Source organism: Myxocyprinus asiaticus, chromosome 11 (genome assembly GCF_019703515.2).
Source record: "Myxocyprinus asiaticus isolate MX2 ecotype Aquarium Trade chromosome 11, UBuf_Myxa_2, whole genome shotgun sequence".
Lineage (NCBI taxonomy): Eukaryota > Metazoa > Chordata > Actinopteri > Cypriniformes > Catostomidae > Myxocyprinus > Myxocyprinus asiaticus.
Genome location: NC_059354.1, coordinates 8263827 through 8289937, shown reverse-complemented (window position 1 = coordinate 8289937; position 26111 = coordinate 8263827). Strand labels below are relative to the sequence as shown.

At 39.6% G+C, this 26111-nt stretch overlaps 1 protein-coding gene and 1 pseudogene across 2 annotated transcripts in view; one reads left to right on the top strand and one right to left on the bottom strand.

Annotated features, from left to right (window-relative positions):
- Window positions 1-26111, bottom strand: part of hycc2 (hyccin PI4KA lipid kinase complex subunit 2) — an 85096-nt gene that overhangs the window by 13397 nt on the left and 45588 nt on the right. For both annotated transcript variants that reach the window (XM_051709800.1, XM_051709801.1), the window contains exons 3-11: window positions 22738-22790; window positions 22342-22443; window positions 19448-19615; window positions 19265-19345; window positions 15688-15803; window positions 15331-15426; window positions 14951-15067; window positions 11071-11158; window positions 10825-10981 (exon numbers count right to left, since the gene is read on the bottom strand). In XM_051709800.1, coding sequence (XP_051565760.1) covers window positions 10825-10981; window positions 11071-11158; window positions 14951-15067; window positions 15331-15426; window positions 15688-15803; window positions 19265-19345; window positions 19448-19615; window positions 22342-22443; window positions 22738-22790 — 978 coding nt within the window. The remainder of the gene's footprint in view (window positions 1-10824; window positions 10982-11070; window positions 11159-14950; window positions 15068-15330; window positions 15427-15687; window positions 15804-19264; window positions 19346-19447; window positions 19616-22341; window positions 22444-22737; window positions 22791-26111) is intronic.
- LOC127447772 (eukaryotic translation initiation factor 2 subunit 2-like) lies at window positions 23900-24908 on the top strand (annotated as a pseudogene).

Here is a 26111-nt window from a genome sequence, read left to right as displayed (position 1 = left end):
AAAAAAGGCCCTAAATGTAATTAAGTGATCTAAATGTAATAAACACCCATAATGAAATTATATAAAAAAAATAAAAATAATATATATATATATATATATATTTATTTTTACATTTATGGTCTATTACATTTAGGAACAGTTATTATATGTATGCTCTCTACAGACTTTATAGGCTTCATAAAGAGTTCAAATGTAACAAACAGTACATCTGGACTACTTTTATGATACTTTTTTGTGTTGAGTTTGGTCACTATGAACTCATTGTATTGTATGTAACAGCTGCATGGAGATTCTTAGGAAAATTTTGAACAACACAAGATTGAGTAAATAATGACAGAATTTGGACTTTTGGGTGAACAATTCCTTTAAATAACTCCTTAGCTTTGCTCAAAATAGACTTGAAGGTACTAAAGGCCAGAATGTCGGGTAATAAATGCTGTGGTGTGAGTTTGAGCGTATAGTCTTCCCATGCACATGCTGTGAGTCAGGGAAAAGCAGCGGTGAAGAGTCAGCGTCTCTCTCACTCACTGAGCGTACTAATCATACTGACAGCAGAGATGCATGTCGGATGCCATATTCTTACTCTGGGAAAAATAAAATCATTACATATAACATGACAAATTTGAGTAAAGGAACTCTTAAGATGCTCTGGCTTTAAAAGACAAGATGGGGCAGCAGCAATGAGAAATTAATGGACAATCTAAATATGTTTCCATTACCATTAAATAGGGCTGGGCGATATAGCAAATAAATTGTCACAATTTTGGAGACTTTCAACAATATTCAATATACTGTATATTTCAATATTTTGTGACATTTTGTAAGTCGCTTGGATAAAAGCATCTGCTAAATGACTAAGACTCTGATTTACTAAAGATTTGCGTGCAAAAGCACGAGCAAACTTGATATCAAGTGCAAGAAAGGTCTGAGCTGATCTACTAACATAGTCTCCTGAGGATTGCGTCTTTCAGATGTGCAAAATAGCACGTCTTGAAAATTGTTGTGTTTCCTCATAATAAATATGCAATTTAGAGGCATGCCTCCAAATGCACATAATACAGGGAGGTGTCGATGCAAATTACAGAAATTGTACCTGCAAAGTGATTTATCAAGCCTGAAATTCATTTCAGAAATGGAAACTGCAAGAGCAAATTAATATGAAAGGCAGGTGTTAATTTGATTCGTGCTGTGCATCCTGCTGTCATTGTGTCAAAACAGAGACTGAGAATGGAGAATACACAGAACACCCACTGATGTGAAATTATTTCACTTTAAAAACATTCAGTCATTTTAGAATGCAGTATCATAAATGATAAAATACTGATGATCGTACAACTCTTATAGCTCCGAGATAAAAAATAATGTCCAAATTATGTTGTATTTCAATGTTTTAAACATTGTTTTTAACTGGTGAAATATTGCTAAACGTTTTAAGTGGTGGTTCTGTCCAGTGCTTGATCAAAGTGGGCTGGCCGCTACGCACGGGTACACCGAACAGGTGTGTTTCCGCTGGTTCTCTCCCGTGAGCCTGCATGTCTCTCTCGAGTGCAACTTTAACATGGTCAGGATATTTGTGGTTTGAAATTCAGATTTTATTTTAGTATACACCAGTGATGCGATGGCTTAATGTATACATATTATATTTTATTCTTTGTGAATTAAGAATTTAAGAGAGTAGTGTCATACAAGTATTCTCATCAACTAATTTTACACTTGATAAATAGCAGGGATTTTATGATGATGATATAGTATAAATCAATATTTATATCAGTAAATGCCATATTACTTTGAATAATAATAAAAATAATAATTTTTATATATATATACATATATATACACACACACAAAAATACATACATACACTGGCGGCCAAAAGTTTGTATAATGTAAAGATTTTGCTCTTATGGAAAATTGTATTCACCAAAGTGGCATTCAACTGATCACAATGTATAGTCAGGACATTAATAATGTGAAAAATTACTATTACAATTTGAAAAAAATGTTCAGAACTTCTTAAACTACTTCAAAGAGCTCTCATCAAAAAAATCCTCCACATGCAGCAATGACAGCTTTGCAGATCCTTGGCATTCTAGCTGTCAGTTTGTCCAGATACTCAGGTGACATTTGACCCCACACTTCCTGTAGCACTTGCTATAGATGTGGCTGTCTTGTTGGGCACTTCTCACACACCTTACAGTCTAGCTGATCCCACAAAAGCTCAATGGGGTTAAGATCCATAACACTCTTTTCCAATTATCTGTTGTCCAATGTCTGTGTTTCTTTGCCCACTCTAACCTTTTCTTTTTGGTTTTCTGTTTCAAAAGTAGCTTTTTCTTTGCAATTCTTCCCATAAGGCCTACACCCCTGAGTCTTCTCTTTACTGTTGTACATGAAACTGGTGTTGAGCAGGTAGAATTCAATGAAGCTGTCAGCTGAGGACATGTGAGGTGTCTATTTCTCAGACTAGAGACTCTGATGTACTTATCCTCTTGTTTAGTTGTATATCTGGCCTTCCACATCTCTTTCTGTCCTTGTTAGAGCCAGTTGTCCTTTGTCTTTGAAGACTGTAGTGTACACCTTTGTATGAAATCTTCAGTTTTTTGGCAATTTCAAGCATTGAATAGCCTTCATTCCTCAAAACAATGATTGACTGATGAGTTTCTAGAGAAAGTTGTTTCTTTTTTTGTTGTTGCCATTTTTGAAGTAATATTGACCTTAAGATATGCCAGTCTACTACATACTGACAACTCATAAACAAACACAAAGACAACGTTAAGCTTCATTTAACGAACCAAATAGCTTTCAGCTGTGTTTGATATAATGGCAAGTGATTTTCTAGAACCAAATGATCAATTTAGCATGATTACTCAAGGATAAGTTGTTGGAGTGATGGCTGCTGGAAATGGGGCCTGTCTAGATTTGATCAAAAATGACTTTTTTCTAATAATGATGGTGCTGTTTTTTACATCAGTAATGTCCTGACTATACTTTGTGATCACTTTGGTGAATTAAAGTACCAATTTCCTTCCGAAACAGCAAAATCTGTTCATTATTCCAAAATTTTGGCCGCCAATGTATATATATATATATTATTTAGTGAGAGCGGTACTGTTAGTGAACGTGCATTACCATGTTTTAAATGAATGCAAGTTGTACCTAAGATCCAATAGTAAATAAAAATAATTTACATATTTGATGTTCCAAACATCACTAACTGGAAAATAGAATGAAAAAACCTGGTGTCCATCAAGCCATTTCTCTCTACTGCAACACTTTGTCTGCCTTTTCAAAACACAATTTTAGTGAAATAAAGACTTCTCTTGCTGATGCATCATGGAAGTTCAAACACGAACAACTGAATACTTGTCACCTCACTTTTTTCACAAAAAAATGTTGTAGCTGTGTCTATATGACCTGTTTCTGACACTTTGCATTCTCAACACCACAAATGATGCTAAACATGGATTAATGATTAACCTTGATGACTAAATTAGTTTTTAAACACCTTTGATGGAATTTTTGCTCACTTGTTATGGGTGCCCCTTATGGGTGCCGAGGGAGCTGGAACTCAAGATGGCGCCGAGTATGGCTGCTGCGTTGCGAGCTCCGACACAACATAGCAATGTTTTGTTTTATTCACAATTCTTATGTTTTTTGTCTTGGATGTTGTCTGCCTTATTGTCTATGACAGACAAACACTTTTGGACATTGGTTCAGCGATCTCACACCGAAAACCGGACTTCACATTCCTCAATGCGACCCGCTGTTTACAAACACGCAAGCAGAGCCCTTTGTCTGGGCAGCACGGCCGCGGAAACGCAAAAGGAAAAGGGGAAACAGAGCCGGCGTTCTCATCAGAGTAAGACGCCGCGCAAATCGACCCCCGCTACCCACTATTCTACTGGCAAATGTTCAGTCTCTGGATAGCAAGCTATGCGAGCTGAAAGCGCGGATCTCTTTCCAACGAGAGACGAGGGACTGCTGCATTATCTGCCTAACAGAAACTCGGATGTCTGCGGAGATTCCAGACTCAGCCATTGAACCCGCGGGGTTCTCTGTGCACCAAGCAGACAGAGCGAAAGACCTCTCAGGTAAAACTAGAGGAGGTGGTGTATGTTTTATGATCAACAAATCCTGGTGTGATCAGAGGAACGTACATTCCATCAAGTCTTTCTGTTCTCCTGATCTGGAATTTCTTATGCTTCTGTGTCGACCATTCTGGCTACCGAGGGAATTCACAGCGGTCATTATCACTGCTGTGTACATTCCCCCACAAGCCGACACAGACCGGGCACTCAAGGAACTGTATGGGATTATAAGTGAGCAGGAAACCGCGCACCCTGAGACCACGTTCATTGTGACCGGGGACTTTAATAAAGCCAGTTTAAAATCAGTCGCACCAAAATATATCACCAGCACATTAGTTTCAACACACGAGGGGACCGGGTTTTGGATCATTGCTACTCTCCGTTCCGGGATGGCTACAAATCCCTCCCCCGCCCACCATTTGGCAAATCTGACCACTCTTCCATTCTGCTTCTGCCCACTTACAGGCAGAAATTGAAACTGGAAGCACCCACCCTCAGAACGATCCAGTGCTGGTCGGACCAATCAGACTCTATGCTACAAGACTGTTTTGATCACACGGACCGGGAGATGTTCCGGTCCGCCTCTGATGACGACATCGAGCTTTACACTGATAGCGTAATGTGTTTCAACAGAACGTGCGTAGGGGAAGTGATTCCGACCAGAACTGTACGAATCTATCCGAATCAGAAGCCATGGATCAATAGCGATGTTCGCGCGGCACTTAATGTGCGGACCTCCGCTTTTAATTCCGGGAACGCGGAGGAGCATAAACAAGCCAGTTATGCCCTCCGAAAAACAGCAAAACGCCAGTACAGGAGCAAGATTGAAGGACAGTTTAACACCACCAACTCTAGAAGCATGTGGCAGGGAATTAACATCATCACGGACTTTAAAGGGAATAAAAACTCCGCCGTGAACACCGCTGCCTCTCTACCGGATGAGCTAAATACTTTTTATGCTCGTTTCGAGGGAAATAACACCGCCCTCGCGGAGAGAGCTCTCGCGGCCGAAGCTACAGAGGTTAGTTCACTCTCCGTCTCTGTAGCAAATGTAACCCGATCCTTCCGACGGGTGAATATCCGCAAAGCCGCGGGCCCAAACGGCATTCCGGGCCGCGTCATCAGAGCGTGCGCGAACCAGCTGGCTGGTGTTTTTACGGACATTTTCAACCTTTCCCTCTCTTTGTCTGTAGTCCCCACATGCTTTAAAACATCCACCATTGTGCCTGTACCAAAACAATCAAAAATAACTTGTTTAAATGACTGCCGTCCCGTTGCTCTGACCCCCATCATCAGCAAATGTTTTGAGAGACTAATCAGAGATTACATCTGCTCTGTATTGCAACTCAATCTTGACCCGCTGCAGTTTGCTTACCGCAACAACCGCTCCACTGATGATGCCATTGCATCTACAATACACACTGCTCTCTCCCACCTGGAAAAAAAGAACACTTATGTGAGAATGCTGTTTGTAGACTACAGCTCAGCATTCAACACCATAGTGCCCTCCAAGCTAGATGAGAAACTCCGGGCTCTGGGCTTAAACAGATCGCTGTGCAGCTGGATCCTGGACTTCCTGTCAAGCAGACGCCAGGTGGTTAGAATAGGCAGCAACATCTCCTCATCACTAACCCTCAACACTGGAGCCCCGCAGGGCTGTGTTCTCAGCCCACTACTGTATTCCTTGTACACACATGACTGTGTGGCAACACATAGCTCCAATGCCATCATTAAGTTTGCTGATGACACGACGCTGGTAGGTCTGATCACTGACAATGATGAAACAGCCTACAGAGAGGAGGTGCACACTCTGACACACTGGTGTCAGGAGCACAACCTCTCCCTCATCGTCAGAAAGACAAAGGAGCTTGTGGTGGACTTCAGGAGAAAAGACAGAGAACACAGTCCCATCACCATCAATAGAGCACCAGTGGAGAGAGTCAGCAGCTTCAAGTTCCTGGGTGTCCACATCACTGAGGAACTCACATGGTCCGTCCACACTGAAGTCGTTGTGAAGAAGGCTCATCAGCGCCTCTTCTTCCTGAGACGGCTGAGGAAGTTTGGAATGAACCGCCACATCCTCACACGGTTCTACACCTGCACTGTGGAGAGCATCCTGACTGGCTGTATCTCCGCCTGGTACGGCAATAGCACCGCCCACAACTGCAAAGCACTGCAAAGGGTGGTGCAAACTGCCAAACACATCATCGGAGGTGAGCTTCCCTCCCTCCAGGAAATACAAGGCGGTGTGTGAAAAAAGCTCGGAGGATCATCAGAGACTCCAGCCACCCGAGCCATGGGCTGTTCTCACTGCTACCATCAGGCAGGCAGTATCGCAGCATCAGGACCCGCACCAGCCGACTCCATGACAGCTTCTTCCCCCAAGCAATCAGACTTCTGAACTCTTGATCTCCCACGATCAAAATACATCAGCCCTGCACTTTATTACTCTTTTATCTCACACCGGACTGTCATAATTATATTATTATTATATTATGTCTCTCTTAACAACTGACTATCAACCGACAGCCTGAATGTCAATACAGTACAATACTGTACATTCTATATATATATACTTTTTTTATATATATTTTTATTTTTAATTTTTATTGAATAATGTGTATCTATATAGTAAAAAACTAAAGAAAACAGCGTATTGTATACTGTACAGTGTATGTTATTATTTGTATATTGTGTTGTGTGTAATTATGTGTATATCAGATGTTTAAATTGTGCTGTGTTAATTTGATGTTATTGTAAATTGGTATATGTCTCATCACTGTCACGACTGCTATGTTGATCGGAACTGCACCCAAGAATTTCACACACCATTGCACTTGTGTATATGGCTGTGTGACAATAAAGTGATTTGATTTGATTTGATAATTATTAATATTGTTTTTATATTAGGTCATCTCATTACTTTATCATTACCAAAACATTTTTATACTCATTGCGGTCCTGAAAAGCTATGATTGTAGTAATGATAAAATATTTGTTTCTCAGTATTTCAACTTACAATTGATTGCTTAGTTCTAATATGAATTCTTTATTAATTATTCATGCAATGTGGTTATCGAGGTTGAAAAAAAAAAAAACCCAACAACATCTGCTTTTAAAGTTATGCAGAAGCCTAATGTTATGAGGAGGGATATGTAAAATTATATCATTACTATGTATGTGCGCTTTGATGCGCTTTTTCTGTATTTGGTCCTTGTTTTGTTGTCTGATTTTTTATTATTTTTGTAAAGCGACCTTGAGTCTAAAAAAGGAGCAATATAAATAAAACATATGATTATTATTATGTATTAACATCCACACACATTTTAAACCATTTTGAGTGTAACTATGATTAAGTATATGGTGCATCAAGTAGTTAACTATTGTGGGATTTTAAGGGATGTTTAACAATTTATATATGTGTGAGAGAAGGGAGTAGAGAGTCTCAGTTTTTTAAGGTGGTTTTTAACTATATATAATAAATATTTCTCATTACCACAGCATACACATCACTGAAACATTTACAAATACCGTAAGAATTTAGACATACAAGAAAATGTTAACAATTACTAAATGCCAAATCAGATAATTTATCTTTAGATCAACCGTTAGACATACAGTTATATATATATATATATTTAAAAAAAAAAAAACTATTGGGATTAATCTTAAAAAAAAAGAGGAGCAAATTTGGTTGGTGTGTTTCAGTAATGAGATGTTGTAAATTGATTATTTTTAACCTCATTTGTATAGCCTCTCCTAAATGTTGACATGTGCAGTTCAAATCAATTTTTATTATTTTTCAAAATACTGAGCTCCCCAGATTTTTGGCCAAGGTTTTTTTGTGTTGCAGTTATGAGAATATTTCTGGACATGCTGCAAGCATTAGTCTTCCCTTTTTATCTTCCAAAACAAAATCATCAGCATAAAACAACAAAAATGCAAACTGAGCGTGATATGAATAAAATTTCAAGAAATGTATTCACTAAATATGAAAAATGCCACGCTGGGACTTCAGTGAACATTTATAGAACTTTGACGCAAACAAATTGTTGAATAGTGAACCAAGTCTAATAACACGCTCTTTAGGAAACTTAATGGCCAAATAATAAGCTCATTATAAGCATCAAAATATTCACAATGATGCTTAATTTTAATATCTCCAGCAAAATCCTGACTAGGGGTGTAACGGTATGACATTTTCACAGTATGATAACCGTCACAAAAATTACCACGGTATTACCGTTTCACTGTATTTAGGTGCATTGATAATATTAAAAGCAGTTCAATATTAGGTTATGAAATAGGCTATTTCTGCTAAACACACAGATAAATATTTCAGTTATAACCAATTCTTGAACTTTATACTGGATTTCTTCAAATTTAATTCTTTAACTTTTGATCATGAACATCAGGACACTGATAAAAAAATGTAAAAAGGTAAAAAAAAAAATAATAATAATTTTTAAAAAAAATCACGAACCGGTAAACATTAATAAAAAAAATCATTTTGGCAACATGTACGGAAGATTATAACTAAAAATATTTTGTTATTGATATTTTATGATTTATGAAATTTAACTGTAATCATTTGTAATGATTATTGCCCAGGTTAACCCTTAAAATATGCACTTGCATTCAGTAATTTGTAGCATTTGTGATTTATTTCAATTCTACAATACCTACTGAAAAAATATTATTCATGTGCAGTTTATTTATTGGCATTCTGTCCAATACTGTCAATTTCTGCCAGTTTCACTGTCAATTTCTTGCATGCTTATTGTCAATGTCAATTTCCTGAACACCAAAAGCCATGCATTTTGTAAACCCTATTTACAAATAAAACATATTATTAGTATTATCAAATACATTGGCCTACTGTTGCGCTGCACTTAGGCAAAAGAACAAACAGTTGGCACATCGTAAAGTTTAATGAAGTCTTAAATCCGTTTGTGAATGTGACAAAGCATAAACATAACTTTAGCCTAATTAGTCATTACAAATCATGTAAAACTACATTGAATCTGATGTTTGAAGTGTTTCCCGCCTGAGCCGATACTTTTCTGCGGCAAACTTTACAGACTGGGTAACCATCAACATTGATGGTGCCTCGTGGGTCTTTTACATAGCCAAGTAATCCCAGACAGCGGACTTAAACTTCTGTGGCGGCAGAAATAAAGGTTCAGGCTCGGACATGTCTGTATGTTGCGTTCCTGCTGCACTCGTGCTGGACTTCTGATGTGCGCGTGATGCGCAGGATTCGCGACACCTGCATGTCACCTTTAAAACTGAGTGACAGTCAAATGCAAAATGAGGAAGGATTTAAAGATTTATTTTATCTAGCCAAGTTTATATGATGCTGTGTAAATGTTGCAGATTCTGTCTTAATTAAACTGATTTGGATTTTAGAAAAGATCTGAAAAAATCTGTCTCTTCATGCAATACCGTAAATGAGAAGATTTCAGCGGTATGATAACTGTCCATTTTAAAACTGAGGTATATTGTGAAACCTTGAAACCTTTACATCCCTAATCCTGACTATAATGTGAATATTTGATGTATTGCCCAGCCCTACCCATTGAGCATGCTCAGTCAGTGATGACGCCTGAGATGAAATGACACCAGCTCGAGAATGAAACTGGAGTTGATGTAGATACAACTAATCTTCACCCAAACCCTACTTTACGTCCTCGTTCAGCACAACACACTTTCATGAGGACCAGGGGGTGGGGGTGGGGGTGGGGGTTGTAGCTGGTGCATTCTGGGAAAGTGGAGGAACCCAAAGGGGAATTAGGCCATTAGGTGGGTCAAGGGGAGACCCTGCCCCCATAATCTGACTCCACCCCCTGCCTACCCTCAGGTGTGACTGTGAGACTGCCCCTCCCTCCTCGTTCAGGATTGGCTGCTGGCTCCTGGGGGGCGTGCCGACTGGGGCAGATGGTGAGGCTGAATTCTGCATCGCTTGAGAAGTCAAAACAATCTGGGATGTGACACAACAGGGGAAATGTGCTCCTTAGTGCCCGTGCCCTACAGTAGCATGGTGCAACATTTTCCTACAGTGTGCTGTACACCACACAAGAACATAAAGACGACAGCGAAAGAACAAACTCTAGAACATAAACCTCAACAATGAACACAAGATACAGTTTGGACAGATAATAGGGGATTAATTTCACATCACTGTAAGACAAAATTGGAATGGTTTGCAATAATTTTGTGTTCGTCATTCCCAGCATCGAAATCTAATGAAGGAACCAGTGAAAACGACTGTAATCTTTAATCAAATACATGCCATTAAAGGGGTCAAATCATAATTAATTTTATTTCTGTTTTGAAATAAAACAGCTTGATCATACTGTTACCTTCAGAACTCAAATCTTCCTCCAGTCTAGAAAGAGCATTTATTGAAACTAAACTCCAAAAACTTGAATGAGCACATTAAATTCATATTTTGGCAGCAGTTTTTGCTATGTATTTTCAGTTTTACGAGCAAAACACAGTAAAGGATAAACATGAAAAAAAACACTATGGGACTTTATTGCAAAGTGTTCAGCACCTGACAAATGGAGCACCGTCACGTTCTTTGAGGGCACAATAATGATGATATGACTCCTTTAAATATATAAAGAGAAAAGACTTCTGCTGTAATCCAGTAAGAATCTTACTATCAGTGTGTCTCTGGTTTAATGCGCAGCTACAGTTAGTCAGAGCTGATGTAGATGTGTGTTGAGCTCACCCTCTCTCCTCCAACGCAGTCTGCGGATGGATGCAGCAGTGATGGTGCAGTGAGAGATTCGGCTGATGGTTGGCGTCACCTCCACCTGCAGGATCTTCCTCCCCTGCGACGCGTCTGGTGCGCTGTCCGGCAATGAGCTCTTCATAGCATTGCCGAGCTGAATGGCAGACACATTGAGAGTTACCCAGCTTCACCAGCAGCAGATTGTATAACACACACAGGAAACAGTGAGTGTTTGAATCGTACCAGCAGCGGCTCTGAGTACAGCTCCAGTTGAGCTCGGTACAGAATGTCATCCAGAGCCTCTCTGCCTGCATCCCACTCCCCATTATATCTGTCACAAACACACACACACACGCACACTAGTCAAACTCCAGACTAACATATCACAGCAGTTCTATAGTTCTACAGATGGTGGTGGGGGTCTGGGGATGTTAAAACGACAATTTAAAGGATAGAAACCAATAATAATAGTGATGTTATTGTACTGCACCTATAAGTGCAATTACCAATAATCTTGAAATCCTGTCTCATTTAAATGTACGTTTGAAAGTAAAGCATACCTTTTGAGATGGGATGCAGATGTAATGATATATTAAAAACTATAACGTGTAAAGACTTTACATTCATTATGTGTAAGTTCTAATATTCTGACACACTATCTACAGCAGACATGAGCAACGTGTTGTGTCAAAAGCAAATGTTCACTTTATAATCAATGACGCAGGCTATACTGGAAGCCTCTGCTGCGGCTCACTGCACCGACAGTGGATGGATGCCCGGTTCTATTGCTGACACGCTGCAGAGCTACTCCAGCCACTTTTATATCCCATCCATCCGAAATAAACATTTTACATACCAAATATCATACGTGTGAATCTTTTTGCCATTAATTTATTCGTTATATATTTAAATAACTTTCTAGTCTCTGGTATACCAATTTAAATAATCTTTTGTTTCTAACCATATGTTTACGCAGTTAGCAACAATAACATTACAATAAAAAAATATATGACAAGTAAATGTTTAAACTAGTGGATTTCTGTTGAAAATAAAGTAGGATGCAGGTTATTCCACCATTTAACCATTTTTGACCTCACAGCTGATTGGTCAGCTTCTGCGTTTCAAGCCGTAGCAGCGCATCACGTCAGTAATTGAGACTTCTTAACTAATATTGTTTTTCTTTCATCATTCAATTTCTGAAGGCAAAAAAGGTATTGACTTTTTTCTACAATCGAAGCACATCAGAACTGAACATACACTGATAAGGCAAAATATTGAGCACTCAAGAAGAAACACTGATGAAGGGAGTGTGATGCTCTGTGCAGCATTATGGGGGGGTGGGGGGGAACTGTGGCTCAAGACTTTCCAGCATATGTCAATTTCCAAGGTGTTGCACTGGCCTCTAAATTCCCCAGATCTCAATCCAATCGAGTATCTGAGATGTGGTGGAACAAAGAGTCTAACCTGCAGCAACTCCACCTTGCAACTTGTAGGACTTCAAGGATCTGCAGCTAACGTCTTGGTGCCAGATTTTACATCTATTAATTTAGCAGACACTTTTATCCAAAATGTCTTACAAATAAGAAACAAACAATATGTGATACAAAAGTCAACAATATCTGCAGTGTCGCAGTGCCAAGATCTTATAGTACCTACAGCAGTGCAAGGAGCTAGAGCAGAAGAAACCAAAACGTTTTTATTAAATTTGAAGTGTGTTAATGCTTGTGGTCTTGTTAAGGACTCATGGAAGAGATGTGTCTTCAGTTTGTTGTTGAATGTTGAGATGGTCTCAACAGATCGAGTGACAGCTGGAAGTTCATTCCACCACTGAGGAACAAAGAAGGTGATTGATCATGAAAGGGACTTTGTGCCTTGTTGGGATGGGACCACCTGGTGCCGCTTATTCATCGATCGCAGAGAGCGAGAGGGGGCATTTACCTGGAGGAGCAGGCTGAAGAGGGTGCTTTTCCATTGGTTGTCCTAAAGGCCAGAGCCAAAGCCTTGATGCAGGCAGCTATTGGTAGCCACTGGAGTGAAAAAAAGAGGAGGGTGATGTGAGCCCTTGTTGGTTGATTTTCCAAATGCAAAGCCTCTTTCTGGACACACAGCAGCTGCTTAATCGCTCTAGCTGGGAGGCCAGCCAACAGAGCATTAAAGTAGTTTAGTCTTGAAATGACGAGAGCTTGGACCAGGAGCTGCATAAACTTGCATGACAGGGTGGTTGATGAGATGTGGCCAGTGAAGTTAAGTTGGTCATCAAATGCCAATCCCATGTTCCTGGCTGTCCTGGTTAGCATAAGTGTAATTGAACAAAGATAAATAGAGGGGTTCTGGTCAATAGACAGGTTGGTTGGGATCACAGAGATCCATCTTGGCAAGGTTGACCTGAAGATGATGTTCCTTCGTCCAGGCCGAGATCTCCAAAAGGCAGGCAGATCCGAGTGGGGTGGGGTCGTCAGTCTGGAAAGATAGGTACAGCTGTGTATAATCTGTATAGCAGTGGTAGAAAAAACTATGTGCTGTTATGATCGGTTCAAATAATGAGAAGAGTAGGGGTCCAACCAATGATCCCAGAGGAACACCAGTGGTTGGCTCGTACAACTTGGACACCTCTCTTCTCCAGGGGACCTTAAATGATCTGCCTGTGAGGTACAACTTTAACCAGCCAAGGGCATTTTCCCTTATGCCTAGGTCAGAGAGGGTGTACAGTAGGATCTGGTGGTTCTCTGTGTGAAAGGAAGCATACCATTCAAATAGGATGAGGACTGATGATCTGGAATGGAGGGCAGTCTCTGTGGAATGTCCTTTTTCAAACTGTGGCAGATCACTAAAGTCAGTTAACACAGGGCACCTGTGGTCTTGTAAGACCATGCCTCGGTTGATCTGAGCTGTTTTGGCACCACTTGGAGGACCAACAGCATATTAGGCAGGTGGTCACAATGTTCTGGCTCATCACTGACGATCTGCAGAATTTGGAGGCCAGGGCAACACCTTGAACTCTTCGACATGTTCCTCAAACCATTCTTGAACAATGTGAGCAGTATGGCAGGGCACATTATCCTGCTGAAAGAGGCCACTGCCATCAGGGAATACCATTGCCATGAAGGGGTGTATCTGGTCTGCAATGATGTTAAGATATTGGGCAAACATCAAATTGATGTCCACATGAATACCCAGACCAGGAGTTTCCCAGCACAACCTTGCTTAGACCATCACACTCCCTCCATCGTCTTGTCTTTGAGTGCTCATAATGTTTCGGCTCATGTCCATCTACAGAGGACAATAAATGTTAGCTTGGTCCATAATTCATGGAGGTTTAGGCTTTAAACCACTTGATTCTGCTTTTTACTTGCCCTTATGAAAAATCACTATAGTTCTTGCATAGTAACTGCAGTTTCAGCCAGAAAAATATTTATGTTTCATTGTCTAAATATAGTCCATTGATTAACTGGAAACTGTGTTTCTCGTAGTCTAGTTTTCATGGAGAAGTTTTCATTAAGAGGCTTTTACATGTCTCTACCTCTGGTCTGACTACTAACCCTCTCTGAAGAGTTACTACAGCTCCTTTAGATTGTGGATTCGAAACCTGGTTTTGTTCAGTCATGCAGTGGGATTAAACTAAAGGTGAATGAATGAAATTCGTGAATCTGAGGTTATTAAAAACCTCACACAACCACATGCACAGTCATACCTGACAAAAACAAGCAAACAAACAAACAAAAACTGAAAATCCCAAGTAAAAGAATGGTTGTTAGTGCATTGCTCACTGGCACAAGTTAAAAGTCCACTCTCTAGTCTCAATAATATTCTGGTCTCTAGATCAGGTTGGGTCCCTTCTTCGATGCAAGTCGACAGGATTTTTATCGTGCGTTAGTATTAGCACAATACTAATACAGTAATAGTAGTAATGGCATGACTCTCCTCAAACCGCTTGATTTGAGGTATAATTCATGTCTATAGCTCAATGGTGCAGGAAGTTTAATCGTTAGTTTTGCTCATATCACTAACCACAATTATGAGCAAAAGTGACAGTGATTTTTGATGCACTGAACAAATATCTTCTGGAAAACCTTAAGTGTTGCATTAATATTGAAATGAGGATGCGAATTTTGTTGACACTTACATGGCATGATAGACAGCGGAGAGCATCTGCACCATGAACTCTGGATCTAACAGCACACGAATGCAGGGAGCACTCCACGCCTTCTGCTGCTGCCGCGGAAACCCGCACACACACAGACTAATACATGGCACACGAGTTAAACACAACACACTTGACCGACATTATTATAACTGATTTACAGAGACTGAAGAACAAAATCTGGGTTAAAGTCAACATGAAACACCATACACAATACAATTTTACTTCCAGGAACAGACTGGATGGTGAAAAGGAACTGTTCCACATCAGAATTCGACTGAATGCATGCCTGCTACACTTCTCATTAAATACACCTGTCTACATACATATCTCACACTCTTCTATCAGTAATAGTATCTCACCGTGAGCTCATTCTACAGACAGACTGGTATGATGAGGGAGGCATGAAGACCACTGCTGAGTTATAACACAACATCAGGAAACATAACACCTCAAACCTGCAAACATTCAAAACACAATAACAGTACCTGCACAAGGATATTCATTAGCAGCAGGTGCAATGTTTGTGTGTGTAATAAGCTATATTTTGGGAACAAATTTGCACCCTGAAGAGAGCTAAATCAGAAAAATACTCCTTTTGGTGACATTCTGGGACATCCAGCTTTGGAAAAATCTATACATAAATTAAATAATGTTTTTTTTTTTTTTTTATATTTATGAGATGCCCTCACTAAGATTGTGTGTGTATGTGTGTGTACCTGTTCTGTGCAGTGAAGGTTTCTCTCTGAGGGTGTAGACCGCTGTAGATCACTCTGATCAGGCCATGTTGACATAGAGCTCCCTCAGTCAAAGCCATAGAGCCAAGACTAGACGGCTAAACCCACACATATACACACGGTCAGAAGTTATTAAAATATATAATGAATATTACTCATAGCAGTTTATTTACACATATGATATTTGTAAATACAAACATTTTATTTGAGACAGAATTGGGGAATAGTGTGGCTGTTTAGCTGTGCAGAACGTCAAAAATAGAAACGAAGTGTCCGTCAACTGACTATGTTGCATCAGCATCTAGACAGGCTTATTGATCATAATAAAGCACAACAATCTTGTTCCAGAAGTAAAAATTCCATTCATTTTTCCCATAGAGAAACTGATTATTAACAATAACTAATAAACCTTCAAAGACAGACCTACTTGTGAGCTCAGAGGTTATTAATCGATGGTATATGCTTCTGTTAAAGTTATGAGTCTGCATTATTTAAACTAAAAAAAAAAGAAAAAGAAAAAAGAAATATTAATAATGGTGTTTTTGTTCATTAATGGTATTTCAGCCATTAGAGCTGTGTTCGAATATCGATACGACAATAAATCTTCATATTCTCCTTGCCGATGTACATATCGAAGCAGCTGCATCCATGTCGATTTTATGAGAAGCACCATTTAAATTTGAGTGTAGCCTATCACATCTATTAAGCAACAGAAGTTGGCTGTTTCAGTAGTAGACCACAACATTTAAATTGGATGAGAGACTCTTGCTACCGCCGGCAAAACTAAAATCTAAAATATACCGTATGTGCATTTTGGCTTTTTGCCTAAACCCAGCAGTTGGAAGACATGACTCCAAATACTGCAAAACTGAAGTACTGCGGACAAACTTCCATCTGATAGTACATATGTCAAGATAAAGCTGCCGATATGCTCTTCTTTTACACTTAACCAGGGTATGAGATTAATCAAAAGGCGGGTACTTCTTGAACAGTGGCAGGTAATTTAGCTCATCTTCCCGCCGACCTGTACGTTTCAGACCCCATTCGCACCTGTATTTGCCGCTGTCCACTTGTCATCGGATTTCCCGAGATAGATGTTAATTCCAGGTCTGAACAGAACAAGAGTGACATCTGACAAGAGATGTTGTTGCTTAGACACAGACATAGGCTTGAAGGAACACATTTGATTATATTTTGAAGAACAGATGAAAGAAAATCATCCTAGTAAGAGAGGTGACCAAGAACCTGATGGTCACACTGGTTGAGCTCCAGAGATTGTGTGTGTAGATGGGAGAAACTTGCAAAAGGACAACCATCACTGCAACACTCCACCGATCTTGGCTTTATTGCATAGTGGCCAGAGTGAAGCCAATAATTACACTAGTTTGGACCCAGAGTTTTGTATATTTATCACCCACTTTAAGAACGGCCCCATCACCCAATATACATAGTCTGGGGCAGAATGAAATTTGAGTATCTAAAACCTCACAGATAAAATTCTGGACTCTTACTCAGATTTCCTGAATCTTAATGCAGAACCACACAGCATGGGCCATGTCTCCATCCTCCAACTGACATCGCCAGCAGATTGGTGTGTCTTTTAAACCAAGCCTAAACAATCTAGAGTGAGTCCAAACAGCAGAAACTAGGCAAAATCTTAAACTGAATAAGGCATACCCTTGCATCTCTAGACACAGTATTAATATTTTTTTTTAAATCCTTTCCCACTCCCCATCCTCCAACACAAAGTTCAAATCTCTTTCCCATAACCTCTTAAGAGCAGTTAAGGCCCATCACCAAGACTCTGAATCAATAAGGAATAATACATTGATGCTTCATGCCCCTTTCCAAAGGCTGTGAGAACCATACAGAGGGTGTCTGCAGCTTTAGGGGGCTGTGTACTAACACCAAAAATAGTACAAAGTAAATGGCGCAACTGTAAATACCTGAAAAATTGAGAACTCGAAATCCCAAATTGCTGTATATTTTCAAATGACCTCAAAGCTCTGTTTTTATAAAGGTCAACAAGTGACCCCTCTCCAAACATTCTTTCCAGCAAAAAGGGGACTTGTTAATACATAATTTGAGGTTCAGCCATATATTTGAGGAAACATTTAGGCAAGTATCAGAACTGAACATGCAAGAAGCCTTTGTCCATACTGAGGTGAGACTGGGGCAAGGACCGCTTGTTCAATGTTGTACCAGGGAGGGGCTCTCTCAGGTGGAAGAGACCAATGGCCCAGGTGTATAAGACTAAAAGCATAGTAATAAAACAACAAAGGAGGCCTAAACCTCCTTTGTCAATTGGTCTATGTAACAATTGACCTTCCCTCCCATAGACCGATGCAGTCAATAAAAGTCATTTGCTTTTTTGTGACAGGATAATTAATTTTGTTGTCTTCACCTTTATGTTTTGAAATGGTGCAAATTGACAGGTTTTGCCGAAACTGCTAAACAAATTTATACTCATCAGAAATTCTGTTTAAAATTAACATGTATCACAATACGTATGGTATCGTGGTCTTTGTACCTTGATATGTATTGTGACGTTGTTGGTGATACCCATCATTACTACCCATGCACCAAAATGCACCAATCAGAGAATCGCATCCAACAAAGTGCACCAAAAGAGCTATGCAGAGACCAGTCTCATGACGCACTGTGAATGATGCAATTGAATCGGTCTACCAATACTCCCAATCTACTTATATATTTGTATCAGAATATATAATTGCAACATAATTCAAATATATTGTTTCTAAACTATTAATTAACAACTTTCAATCAATAGTTTTATATTTTTCCATGCTTCATGGGATTACAGTAGTTTCCTTCATTAATTATGTTATGTACACAGTCTTGTACCTTTGTCTTTTTGTTAGATTTTCAAATACATTTGACTTAAAATCAAAGTTTGCAATAGTGTGAATAGCCTCGGAGCTGGCTGGTTTGGTTCATGGCCTTTCTTCCTGTACTTATAGAGTCAAGACAGCTGTAAAATTGGCCGGGCACTATTGTACTCTGTGAAATCAATCTAGTCCTCAATCAATGTCTTTAACTCAAGAGCATATCTATAATACTAAGCAAATACCAAGGTATAAAATATGGTTATCGTGCAGTACCATGGTATTACTATCTGCTTTCATCACTGTATCATGGTACCCACACAGTATCTTCTAATAAGGCTGTCTGTACATTTGATATTAATGAGTATTAAATAAAATGCAGTAACTGGGTTTACAGAACAATGGCACAAAGACACTGATACTGTTCAATTAATGTGAGGCAGAAACATTTATACTGCCCAAAAGTAGTTATTAAAATCAATTCATAAAGTAATAGAGAATATCAAAAATTATTATAGTCTGTGAGCTCTGGGAGTTTGAGAAAAACATGACATGATTGTGAGATAAAAAGCCATTAGAGATGGTCAAATATCTCTGCAGTCTGTCAGTAATGGTGTCATCACATTTTCAATATGTCATTTTAACTTAAGGAGGTTAAACAGGTACACAGGCTGGATCTTGCGAAGGATCTGAATGTATATAATGTTGTTTACCTCGTGATATATGGATGGTTTAGACAGTGAAGGGATTGTGAATGATAACAGCTTGCTGTTTCCATCTTTATTCACAATTTCCTACAAAAGAAACCATAGTGTGTTAGGCTGAGGAGATGTGTGTAACGTGGAACTGTGTGGACACACAAATTGAAGACGGTTCATGAGTGGGTGAATACACACCAGGTTGTAGATGCCCAGCAAAAGAGCCTCAATGCAGCCACTGCCGTGTCGACCCCTGCGCAGATACATCCACACCAGCTCCGGCAGGAACTGCAGAGTGAAGCGTCTCAGGCCATCCTCTGAACTGCGGTACAGCTCGAACAGCTGATGACATACTGGCTCCAGTAACTGTGAAAACAGAAGACAGCAGGGTTTCCTACACATCTCTTGTGATGCAGTGGGACAGCATCACCCACACTGAATTTTCACTGGCCTGAAATCCCGATCCTCAGTATATTAAACTTTTATTAAAAAAGTATATTAAAAATTGTCGTATCACGCCTCGTTTGGGGACAGTTTTAAGTACACCAAACAGTTCTTGCTTCGTTTGAAGTCGTAACTGAAATATTTCAGAAAGCGATTCAGACTTTAATTAAAGGGATAGTTCACCCAAAAATAAAATTTCTCCCATGATTTACTCATCCTCCCGTCATCCCAGATGTGTAAGACTTACTTTCTTCTGCAGAACAGAAATTAAGCTTTTTAGAAGAATTTTTCAGCTCTAGTTTCATACAATGCAAGTGAATAGTTACCAACATTTTTAAGCTCCAAATTCTACATAAAGGGTGCATAAAAGTAATCCAAATGACTCCAATAGTTAAATCCATGTGTTCAGACCCGATATGATACATGTGTGTGAGAAATAAATCAATATTTAAGCAATTTTTTTATAATAAATTCTCCTCCCTGCCCAGTAAGGGGCGATATGCATGAAGAATGTGAATCACCAAAAAGGGAAGGAGAAAGTGAAAGTGGAGATTGACTGAGCAGGGAAGAGAATTTATGGTCAAAAAAACTTAAATATTGATCGGTTTAATTTCATATCGCTTCTGAAGACACTGATTTAAACACCAGTGTCGTCTGGAGTACTTTTATGTTGCCCTTATGTGGATTTTGGAGCTTCAAAGTTTTGGCACCAATTCACTTGTATTGTATGGATCTACAGCATTGAAAGATTCTTTTAAAAATCTTTATGTTCTGCAAATAAAAAACATCTGGGATGGCATGAGGGTGAGTAAATCATGAGAGAACTTTCATTTTTGGGTGAACTATCCCTTTAAGTCAAATGAGTTTGAGAGTCATTGATTCATTAAAGAATCAACTCAGAGTCATTTGTTCATAAATCAGCTGACACTAGTCATACTGCATTTTTTTTTAATTTTTTTTTTATAAGGCTCCAGAATGTGATTAAATTAGTGATGTGAACTATATAGTAATTTTGCAGTTGAGTACTCTAACCCACAAAAAATGAGTAATCGACTACTGGCTAACTTCGACTAATAAGCTAACTTCAACAAACTATGCTTTTCTTTTGGAAAAATAATGAAATGTACAATATGTATTAAAAAAAAAATTTGCTCTCACCAGAACTTACATAGAAAACAATACTGATGGTATTAGGGTAATTCACATTTATAAACTCTGGGGTGCGAATTCACAATTTTTACAGCCAGTTTTGTGAACAGTATTTCAGCGCAAAAATCTGCACCCTATTAACTATCCACCCGTTATCTAGTTTAAGCAGGCACAATGAACTGAATTTGCGCTGCGTCATGAGTATTTAAATAAAGTCATTGTCATTCCTTTTCTGTGCAAACACACCTCCTTTCTATGTAAACTAGGCTCATTATAGCTTTTATTGGGTGCAATTCATTCTCAAGCCAGCGCAACACTAGCCGAAGTTTCCGGTGATTTTCAAGTGTGAGCTTCACTAACATAATCACCAGCCAGGAGGAGGGAGACGAAGTGCACTTTAGTGTCTGCCAGCAGGAGGTCATTCATCACTTGACTGTCAGGACTCCCTGCTGAGTAAATGGGTTCAAAAACTGAAAAAGCACATCCGACTTGCTTGAAAAAATCTTTGTTGCGGGGGCGGGCTCTTGTGTTCTCGTCAGGTGACCAATGAGCTGCTTCTTTTACTGAAGAACTCACAAGACGTCAAGCTGATCTGAAAGTTTTTATTGCACTCAGCTGCATATCATCACAAACGCTGATTGTAATCCAAAGTGTTTGTCACAAAACGTTTTTCCTGCCTTTTTTATACACAAAAATGACCAATAAAATCAGAAAGCAGAGGTACAAAAGTCTGTTTTTTTTAATCATCATAATTTCTTTAATCACTGAAAGCTGCATATTGATATACACATTCTAAGGCAAACCTCAAGGGGATAAATACACAACAACAAGCTTTCACAAGGCAAAGTTATTTCATGAATTGCTTTCTAAATCACTCTTTTGCAATTGTTTATGCTCACGCGGTACTCCTGCTGATATTTCGGTGAGCTTCACGTACAGGGAATCAGACAAAGAGAGTTGCGATGAGTCGATAAGTTTGTCACCCCTCCACCATTCTGAATCGACAAGTGTGTCATACCTCCGACTGAAGAGAGCGAGATCTCAGCAAAACAGTCTGCATGTGTGACACCCTCAGCCAAAATGGAGTTGTTTGGAGTCTGCTAGTTTGGCACCAGCTTTAGTGAATTCCCAGTGTCTACATAAAGTCTATCGCATTATCATTTCATGTGTTCTTATTCAGAAAAAACAAGTGGTGGAAGTTGGCTTTTTTTTTTTTCCTTTTCTTTTTTTTTAATGTGCTTCACAGGTGTTTAGAGATTTCACACTTATACACACATACTGCTTAAGTACATGCAAGTACATATTGGTTATTGCACTTATTCATATGCTTGTCTGAAGCCCTGTTTTTACATGTAGCCAGTGCAATAGAAAGATCTGTTGTCTTGGCATTATTCACACCTGTGTCATTTCTTCTGCCAATAGCGCAGAAGATTCAAGATACACTGGAGGAGTATATTCAGGAGTCTAAATGACATGGAGAAGCTCCTCTGACCTCTCACCTCACTGTTGTGGTCTTGAATGACGCTGTAAAGAGCTGGTATGAGTGTGTTCTTTTGATGGAGGACTCCAGCATAACTGGACAACTGTGTCTCAGACAGCATCTATGAGAGCAAAAAAACAAACCCATGTCTTTTTATTAATTTCACTTGTTATATAAATAGCATTACAAACTGCTCTCCCTAAAAGCACAGCACTATATGCAACTCATGCATGTATGTGTGTACGATCAGGGCACTGTGTCCTTCCTGAAGCACTCAAAGAGCAGTCTGACTCATCACTCACTCACTCACACACACACACACACAAACAAACACACAGGCAAACACAGGGAAACACACACACACAGGCAAAAATTAATTATTAGACTTTAATACTGGTGTTGCTGCTGGACTCACCTTGAATTCTGAGAGCCATTCCTCCACTATACCTCGATCTGCAGCCATCATCACTTGACACCAGAGAGAGAAACAGAGAGACAGCTATGAGTGATGTCTCACATTACTGGTCTTATAATTAATAAAAACAAACCAATAAACATTTAGAAAAGCTTATTAAAACATCAATAAAAAACACAGCAGAGGAGTGTCTGTCATGACGTCATTCAGTAAATGATCTCAACTGCATACATCAGATCAGCAGATGAGGGCTGAACCTTAACTGATACACGACACTCATTGATCCGATGTGTGTGCGCGCGCGCGCGCGCTGTGGAGATACAGCATCTCTCATACATGAAATATCCTAGCTAAAGAGCAATGAGTGTGTGCTCCCTTCTGTTTTCCCCCAATGTTGGTTATTTAGGGCCCAAGCACTGAAAGTGTTGCTGCTTTTCAAGGTTTTTGTTACTTTTGGTGTACTTAATATATGTGAAAACTCTTGAAAATTTGCACACACATCAGAGTCAGACCATTAGGGCTGGGCAAAGTTGTGTGTGTGTGTGTGTGGCGGGGGGGGGGTCTAAAGCACCCCCTTTAAAATGGGTGTGTAAGATGGCCTCTGTAGCACCCCCATTTTCACTTACAGTCACCAAACTTGGTACATATATAGCTCTCATCAAGTTGGACAACTTTCATAATTATAGTCATGAGCTCTGCCCAACAGGAAGTTGGCCATTTTGGATTTTCTGAAAATCACAGGCTCTGAAATTTTAAATATTCCTCCTAGGGGATTCATATGACTGGCACCAAATTTGTGCAACATCATGCCAAGACATTGTAGATGCTAAATTGCAAACTGATTTTGGATGTTTTTAATGGTGTCACCATGGCAAAGCAATACATTTAAGACTAAAAATGTGAAACAGGAAGTTCCTTAGTATACATTGTATGACTTTGATGAAAATTCAGCTGTATGTTTGGTAATGGGGGCTGATCACATTGAAAATGGGCATGTAAGAGGGGCTCTGTATCACCCCCATTTTCACCTACAGTAACCAAAATTGGTACATATACAGTTCTTCGCCCGGCCTCTTGAGAGCAACACGCTAAGTGCACCGCCAAAATAGTCTATTTTAAACGCTTGATTTCCCTCCTAGCGTCTTCACAACCGACCGCAAACATGTCAGAAGACGAGATATTTGACTCCAACATCACCAAAAAGAAGAAAAAGAAGCCTTTCATGCTGGAGGAAGATGGAGGAGAGGGTCATGAAGGCCAGCAACTGGAGATGAAAGAGACAGAGATAGATTTTAATGAAGATGAGGGGAGGAAGAAAGAACCATCAGATGACCTGGACGACCTGAACTTCAACCAGAAGAAAAAGAAATAAAAAAAGACAAGATTTTTGATGCTAGGCTTGGAGAAATGAAGGAGCTGAAAATTGAAACAGAGCCATCAGAGACATTTGAGGACGATGACTTAACGCTGCCCGCTAAAAAAAAGAAAACAAGAAAAGTCAAAGATTTCCAAGATGACACAGACAGTCAGAGCAAAGATGATGGTGTTGAAGATGACAACAGTAAAAACACAGATGACATCACATTTAGCACACAAACGGGTCCTGCCTGGGCGGGTTCAGAGAGAGACTACACATATGATGAGCTTTTGAACAGTCTCTTTAGCATCATGCGGGAAAAGAATCCAGACATGGTTGCAGGAGAGAAGAGGAAGTTTGTGATGAAGCCTCCTCAGGTTGTCAGAGTTGGCACAAAGAAGACCTCCTTTGTAAACTTTACAGACATCTGCAAAGTGTTGCACCGACAGCCAAAAATCTTTCGTCTTTTTTGCTGGCTGAGTTCGGTACAAGTGGGTCTATAGACAGAAATAATCAGCTTGTCATCAAAGGCAGATTCCAGCAGAAACACACAGAGAATGTCTTACGAAGATATATAAAGGAATATGTGACATGCCACACGTGTCGGTCTCCTGACACAGTCTTGCAGAAGGACACACGTCTGTACTTCCTGCAGTGCGAGACGTGTCACTCCCGATGCTCAGTCGCCAACATCAAGACCGGCTTCCAAGCCGTGATGTGCAAGAGAGCACAGTTGCGTGCCAAAGCCAACTAATGCCTGTCCCATTACCATCACCCACTTTGACATCTGTGCTACATGGCCAAACTCAACAAATAGATTCAATCCCAAATTTCACCAGAATCTACACTAAAACAGAGTTTTAATAAAATACCTGAAATCTCCATGAGCTCCTTTGAGCTATAGAATTGCATATGCACATGGAAACATAGAATTTGCAGTCTTAATTTGTTCGGATTGGCTGTGTGAGCTTGCAGTGGCTTTGATATTTTAAGGGAGGCTTGGAGGATTTTATGAATGAACTGTTGGTGAATTTGTTGTTGCTGTATTACCTTAAAAAAAAAAAAAAAAAAAGAAAGAAAGAAAAAGATCTCTAATAATAACCCAAATTGCTTCAAAACTGTTTAGAATAATGTCAAATGCACGTGTCCACCTTGCACTGTTTTCCGAAAGCCACAGTGTCGAAATGGACCCATGGTGCTTGGGCCTGTCATCGCTGATTATTATTCTTTTCAAGGTTTTCGGTACTTTTGGGGTACTTGCATGTGTGAAAACTCTTGAAAATTTGCACACACACACACACACACACACACACACACACACACACACACACACACACACACACACACACACACACACACACACACACACAGAGTCGGCGGCCATTAGGGCTGGGCAAAATTTCAGGGGGTAGCGTGCAGGGGGTGCTCTGTAGCACCCCTTTGAAAATGTACATGTAAGAGGGGCTTTGTAGCACCCCCATTTTCACCTACAGTAACCAAAATTGGTACATATACTGTTCTTGTCAAGCCGAACAACTTTCATACTCACAGTCATTAGCTCCACCCAACAAGAAGTCAGTCATTTTGGATTTTCTGAAAATTGCAAGCTCAGAACTTTTAAATACTCCTCCTAGGGGTTTCATGTGACTGGCACCAAATTTGTGCAACATCATGTCAAGATACTGTAGATGCAAAATTGCGAACAGATTTTTTTTATATTTTGAACAGTGTCACCATGGAGAAGCAACAAATTTATGATGAAAAATGGGAAACAGGAAGTGCCTTATATCTTCTGTGTGCATTGTGTGACTGATGAAAATTCAGCTGTATGTTTGGTAATGGGGGCTGATCACATTGATGTGGCTATTATGGGTCACTGTCATAGCGCCACCAACTGGAAGCAGGAAGTATTGCACATCTAACAGACTTTGAAATAGCCCTCTTATGTTTACATGAATTGCTTCAAAATTCTTTATAATAATATCAAGACACTGATGATAAAATTGTAAAGGAATAT